Source organism: Pteropus vampyrus, unplaced genomic scaffold (assembly GCF_000151845.1).
Source record: "Pteropus vampyrus isolate Shadow unplaced genomic scaffold, Pvam_2.0 Scaffold117, whole genome shotgun sequence".
Classification (NCBI taxonomy): Eukaryota; Metazoa; Chordata; class Mammalia; order Chiroptera; family Pteropodidae; genus Pteropus; species Pteropus vampyrus.
In genome coordinates, this window is record NW_011888898.1 from 4,121,490 (window position 1) to 4,128,396 (window position 6,907).

Below are 6,907 nucleotides of genomic sequence, written 5' to 3' on the forward strand. Positions count from 1 at the left end.
TGGGCATGGGAGTCCGGACACAGCTATGGGGAGTGGATATGAGCATAGTAGACACCAGACGGGTCCCCAGCGTGGGAGGGGACAAAATGCCTTTTCCTTTCCTGCACCTGCTGTGTGCCGGGTCCTCTGTACACACAAGCTCAGCAGATTGTCTCAGCAGTCACGGCCACTCTAACCCACTTTACAGACGAGGAGACTGAGGCCCAGAGTGTGTGCCCGGTTTGCCCAGCATCGTGCAGCTAGACCGTGGCTGGGCCGAGCCTGGAACTGGGCCTGTTGGCCTTCAGAGGGGGGCATTTCAACTGAGAAGAGCTGCCCGCTTCCTTCTGCATGGGGGCGGGAGTGGGGACAGCGGCCCTGGGGTTCTTGTGTCTGTGAGTAAGGGGTGTGACCCCAGGGCCTTGGCCCTGCTCAGAGGAGACCCCCTGAGAGAAGCAGAGGGCGCAGGGGCCGCATCCGCCAGGAGGAAGAGTCTCAGGCCCAGGGAAGCAGCTCCTGCTCCCGCCACCCTCGCCCGGCCCTGCTCCTCACCTCCCTCTGTGAGAAATGCAGGCTGAGGATTGGGAGACTGGGCTTTTGGGGTGTGCGCTAAAGGCCGCACCATCCTGGGGCCTGGCTTTACCATTTGGAAATGGGAGGATGATACTTTCATTTTTTTGTTGTTGTTGTTCAGGGAAAACATCCCGCTATATTATTAACACTGGCATCTCTTGGGTTTGATCGACACCATCAATCCGTTCCGAGCCCTTTGTTGAATATTTAAAATATCGCCTCTGCGATCATTGATTCGTCTTTCTTCATTCAGCACATGTTAATCGAGACCTTCTGTGGGCCACACCCTGTTCTGGGTGCTTGCTTGGGAGTCAGCAGTGACCAAACAAAGCCACTTCTTCATGGAGCACTGATTCTAGAGCCACAGTTGTCTGGCCCACCCTTCGTTTTGTCAGTAAAGTTTTATGAGTACACAGCCATGTTCATGCACGTGGTCATCATCTGTGGCTGCTTTTTGCTGCAATGGCTGAGCTGAGTGGCATCTCAGTAGAGATTGGTCCACACAGCCTACAACAGTGACCGATTGGGCCTTTACAGAAAAAGTTGACTGAGCCCTGTCCTAGAGGGGGACTGAACATTAACCAGTGAACTAAGAGCAACCTGTCAGTGGACAGGTGTTCAGAGGACAGATTTGGCAGGACAGGGGGATAGAGAGTGAGAGTGTCGGGTACCGATTTCATGGGCAGTTAGGGAGAGGTGGCATTTGAGGAGTGAGGGGTGCGTGGGAGGCCCCCTCTTGCTTCTCCCCGGGGCGCCAGAGGAACGAACAGGTGGCTATGACAGCGGAGAGCTGTGCGAGGTGCCCTGAGCATTTTCCTTCTGAGAGCTGTTGGAAGGCAAAGGGGCTGTGGCCGCAGTGGGGTCGGGGCTGCAAGGACAGCGGGCATGGTGGCCTTCCCTCACCCCTATCTCTCTCTCAGGGCGTTTTACCTGGAACGGTCTAACCTGCCCACGGATGCCAGCACCACGGTGGTGAAGATAGATCAGGTGGTTCCCCTCCCCCTTCCCGCTGTGGAGCCTGGGCAGGGTGGGGGGCCCTTGGGTCACAGCTCAGCGGACAGGGCCAGGGTGGCACCCCAGCCAGAATCCTGGCAGAGCAGCGCCTCCTCCAGGAAGCCTCTGGGGCAGCTCCTTCCCCACTGTACGAATCCCAGCTTCTCCCCACCACTGTGGAATTCCTTCCATGACTTATTCGCATGGCACCCACTCCCCGGTGTCTCCCCAAGATCCTGGTTTACTGCAGCATTTCTCTGAGACTGGAGCCAGAAGTGGCCATGAAGCATTATTTTTGTTTACTTGTTTCGAATTTATTGCCAACATTTAAAAATCAAAACATTTCCCAGGAAATGGAGGCTTCTGGCTTTTCTTGAGACATGGGAAGACCTGGCTGCCCAGGGCCCACATCCCCATGTGTCACAGTTGGCCTTTTGAGGGCGCATGCTCCAGGCCTCTCACCCACTTCCCAGGCTCCGGCAGGCCTCACATTTGACAATGGTTTTGGGGTACTGGCCTCAGGACCGTGAGGCTGGGGCCTCTAAGAGAACTGATCAGCACAGCCCTTTGGGGGTTTGAGTTTGGCTGGGAGAATATTAAGGTGACAGGAGGAATTGTAAACCACCGTTTCGTGCCACTTCACTGAGGCCGAGACGGGGGCACACCTGGGCAGGTGAAGAGAATGAGATTGGAAGGTTAGGCCTGAAAGGGTATCGCGAACACTGAATGTCAGCCTTGGGGCAGTGGGGAGCCACAGACGGTCCTTGAGTGCAGGTTATGGAGGTTAATTGGGTTCTAACGCCCGGCGAGCTGGACCTGGAGGGAGACGGCGGGGTGGAAGGCTGGGCGGTGGCCCGCTCTGACCGTCCGGGTGTGTGCACGTGCGCCTCCCAGCTGATCCGCCCCATCAATGCCCTGGATGAGCTCTGCCGCCTCATGAAGTCCTCCGTCCACCCCAAGCCTGGTGCTGCTGGCAGCTTGGGCGCCGGCCTCATCCCCATCTCCTCCGAGCTCTGCTACCGCCTGGGGGCTTGCCAGATCGCCATGTGCGGCACGGGCATGCAGAGGTGAGCTCTGAGCTGGGCCCTGGGCGTGCCACAGAGAAAAAGTGGCAGAGATGCCCGCCGTGCGATGCTGATATGCTAGCGGGGTGCAGAGAGGGAAGCCGTCAAACACGGTGCGGGAGGGTTGGCAGCCAAGGGAAAGGATGAGCAGCTGGGAGGGGCGCAAGGAGGGGCGGGGTAGCTGGGGGGTCCTCGGACACCTGGGGATAGGGCGCGAGTCCAGCAGTTATCTGGGGAGCAGGGCATTTCTGGGTTCTGAGGCAGGAGTTCGTCCTGGGACAGCAGGCCATGAGGCTGAGGGCCTGCCAGGCAGTGGTGGTCAGGGGGATGGCGGGTTCCCAGGTGTGTGGGGTCTCAGGGGCCATGGTGGGACAGGAAATCACCTCCATCTAACCCGCCTTCCTTCTCACCCCTCGCCTGCAGGAGCACCCTGAGTGTCTCCCTAGAGCAGGCAGCCATCCTGGCTCGAAGCCACGGGCTGCTGCCCAAGTGTATCATGCAGGCCACGGACATCATGCGGAAGCAGGTGAGGTGGCTCTGCCCGCCAGGCCCCCCCAGGCTGCAGGGTGTCCTGGGCTGAGGGCATGATGCACCTCAGCTGGGGCAGGATGAGAGGCCCTCTGGGGGCTGGGTGGCCATCAGTCCCAGAGGTGGCCCTTCTTCCCATGTGGAGGGGGCCTGGGATTTCCGCTTCTAGGGCCTCCCAGTACCCCATTTCCTCACCCCACCGCACCCCTGTGCCCCTTCAAGTACCCTGAACTCCTTGCAAAGGCAGGTCACCGCCTCCGGGTTCTTTCTTCCCAGGGCCCCAGGGTGGAGATTCTGGCCAAAAATCTGCGGGTCAAGGATCAGATGCCCCAGGGTGCACCGCGGTGAGTAGCTGTCCCTTCCCTCCTCTCCCTCTTCTCTTCGGGAAAGCCGGGATCTGGGCCGGCATCAAGCTCCTGGCCTCATCTCAGGCAGACCCCCCTGGTAGTTCGATGGGCCTTCACGCCCCACTTTGGGGAGGGACAAATATGCTCAGGCCGTTGGCCCCAGAGGAGCTCCTGCTTTAGCTGAAGATGAGATGAGGCCCCAGAACAAGCCGTGGGCAACGGTTTGGTACCATCCCCCAGGTGCCTCACCTCCCCTTCCCTGCCACCCTGCTGCCCTCAGAGCCGCAGTCCAGCTGCCGCGTCCCGTCCTCACGACCCCAGCGTCTGCCCACGTCGATTGCAGACCAGCCCACGGCACCATGTGTGACCCTTTCCCCACGAGCAATTCAGTCCATGTTCTCTCTCCATCCCTACTGCCCCAGTTTGCCGTCAGCATCTGCCTACACTTTGTCCACAACAGTTTATTTTGAAATATTTTGGATCACAAGAATTTGCAAAAGTGGCACAGAGCGTTCCCGGGCGCCCCTCACAGCTCTCGCGTGACTGCGAGACTTCGTCAAAACCAGCCGATGGCAGCGCACACGCCGACCTCACTGTGTTTCACCAGTTCTTAGCTGTACAATTTCAGCCTCGCTTCTTTTTAATACTGTTATATGTTAACTGACCCTGCTCCAAATGGTAATCCCGTGACCAAGATACCGTTGTTGTCCCCAGTCGGTAGGTGGGGGATGCGGAGGCACAGAGAGATTGAGTATCTTGTCGGAGGTTGCACAGCTAACAAATGGCAGAGCTGGGATTCTGAACCCAGCCGCGGAGGCCTGGGGGCCAGGCTCCTAACCACTGTGCCGCCTCGCTTCTCTGTATGACCCGTGTCACCGTAGCTGCCTCCCGTCTGGTCTCCCTGCTGTCATTCGCCCCACAGCAGATCTGCCTGTCTCTCCTGCTTGGAACCCGTTAGTGGCTCCTTTTTACTCGGAGATGAAACTCAATTTCTGCCCGGCACAGACATTGAGTAAAGCACGGCAGCAGTCCGTGTACGGCGGGGGGAGGCCCCTAACATATTAAGTGAGAAAACTCAAGGAGCAGAGCGCCGCGTCTAGTTTGCCCCCATGAGTTGGAAAAATATACACGCCCCCACACTTGTAAACATACACCTGGCACACGTATCTTAACGCACGAACACGCACACGCAGACACGTCTGTAATTGCAAAGCCCTCAGGAGTCTGGAGGGGGCAGAGACTGCCTATGGGGAGCGGACCAGACAGCTCGGGGAAAGTGTGGGCAGCATAAACATTTTTGTCTCTGCATTTTTTTTTATACCTACTGAGTTTTGTTTTCTGGGAATGGATTATGTGTTTAAATAAAAATGGAAATACTAGTGGCAGGCCCCAGCCCGCCCCAGCCTCTCCTCATTGTCTTTGCCTCCAACCACTAGGCTCTACCGCCTCTGCCAGCCGCCGGTGGACGGAGACCTCTGAGCGCCGAGACGCACGGTGCTTGGCCGCGTCCTCTGGACCTGGGATTTGAGAAGACACACGGGCCCACGCTGGCCTTCTCCAGAGCTGGCCCAAGGCCCCCGTCCGCTCTGGGGTCTGCCTAGCCCTCTCCATCACCTCTTACAAGGACAAGCAGTGTCCCCTCTCTCAGAAGAGCGGGCCAATTGGCCAGGGGCCAGCACATTCTCCACACTTGTGCCAAACGTCCAAGAGGTGCTGGGAACCCACAGAGCTGATGGGTACAGCCAGGGCCGGGGCTCCAGGACACCGCAGAGAAGTCGTGGGCGCTGCAGCTGGAGGCCCGCAGACTCGGCTCCCTCGGGATGGCTCAACCTGCACTTTTGAAACCGCTGGTTTCCCTGTAAGTCCACATTCCAGGTGACACACACGTCTCCTCCTCCTCCTCACCTTCACTTCCAGATCCCCCCCAACTGTGTACTAACCTGCTGGGTGGACTCGGACAAGCCGGGCCTTTGCCAGGAGACACAGAGGGACAGGGCACATCACCTGTCACCAAGAGGACACCTGACGGCCACACCAGCTTCTGGCAGCACCGCCATTGGAACTTGAGCCATCAGGCCTGGCACGAGATTTGCTTTGACTTTTATTTATATGGCGCGAAATCGCTATAGTTTATTTTGGAGTTTTACGTTGTCGGTGGTGTTGTCAAGACTTTTTTTTTTCTCCAGGTTTTGTGATTATATATTTGACATTTTAAATTTCAAAGAAAGGTATATTGTCTAACAGGGGACCAACATAAGGTAGTATTGACAACTTTTCCCAGTGCTACTAAAAGGAAAAAAAAAACTAAATTATTGAAAATTCGAAAAAAATCAGTATTTCATCTTTTTTAATATTAGGGTCATAAGGTATCACTCACGGCTATGGACTGTGATTCCTCCTCTCCCCACCCCCAACTCTCCAGCAGTTGGTCAAGTATTAGATTGAATTACTTTGCTCTCTTCGAATGACTGGCTACAGGGGTTTGAGAGGTGTCTAGGCTGGCTCTGGGCACTGGAGGGAGTTGAACCACTCACCTGAGATGCTGTCCCACACAGGTGTGTCCTACAAGTAGGAGGGCCACTGGGAAACGTTGGGTGGTGGCTTCTGTAATTTATTTTTTTGACGTTAGTTCAGAGCAGGGTGTTTGGGACTTCTCAGCCGGCCAGAGAGAGGAAGCCAACCTGGCCACTTTTGGGCACGAGGACCCACCCAGGGACCGCCTCAGCAGTTTGTCCCCTCCAGCTCCTGCACCCCAGCAGATTGGTGTGGGTTTCCCACTGCCCCGGAGGTTTGAAGCCCCACCTGGGGCCCCCAGGGGCCACCTTCCTGAGCACTAGACTGCAAGAGGCAGGCTTATTGCTGGACACTGGCGACGCAGACACAAACGAGGACCTGCATTAGCCATGTGGGGGGAGGGGACAGAGAGGGGCCCCGGAAGGCAGGGGCCTCGTGCACTGGTTTACTTTAAAATGTACAGATTCTTCTCCTTAAATTCATGATAGATTTTTTTATTGTTATTAAAAGTCAGTTTATAATACAAATATCATGACCTGTCGTGGGTTCCTTCTGGGGCCGACCCTGGTGGTATGGGGGTGGCACGGTCACCCTCACCGTGAATGAGCAGGGGTTTCAAAGACCACACGGAGGGCAGTTCCACCCACACGGCCCGGGTCGCTGACACAGCCACCCTTAGGACCGTTGCCACTCTGAGCGAAGTTCCCTCCTCTAAAATGAGGACACTATATATTTTCTCTGGCAGAAGATTCGTGAGGACTACCCAAGATTGCCCTGCGAGTCTGCGCCTCAGGCATGCCAAGAAAATAATGGTCTTTATATTGTATTTCACGTTTATTTTGGGTTTTGAGCTCCCATTTCCCCACGACGGTGGAAAAATGGGGCTTTTTCCAGGCATTCCCCGCCTTC

The 6,907-nt window shown here is 56.5% G+C and overlaps 1 protein-coding gene across 1 annotated transcript in view; it reads left to right on the forward strand.

Moving 5' to 3' along the window:
• Positions 1–6,506, forward strand: part of PREX1 (phosphatidylinositol-3,4,5-trisphosphate dependent Rac exchange factor 1) — a 184,618-nt gene extending 178,112 nt beyond the window's left edge. Inside the window, exons 34-38 of the mRNA XM_023534087.1 lie at positions 1,473–1,539; positions 2,440–2,612; positions 3,033–3,135; positions 3,414–3,481; positions 4,921–6,506. Coding sequence (XP_023389855.1) covers positions 1,473–1,539; positions 2,440–2,612; positions 3,033–3,135; positions 3,414–3,481; positions 4,921–4,963 — 454 coding nt within the window. The 3' untranslated portion in view covers positions 4,964–6,506. The remainder of the gene's footprint in view (positions 1–1,472; positions 1,540–2,439; positions 2,613–3,032; positions 3,136–3,413; positions 3,482–4,920) is intronic.
• Positions 6,507–6,907: the final 401 nt, after the last annotated feature.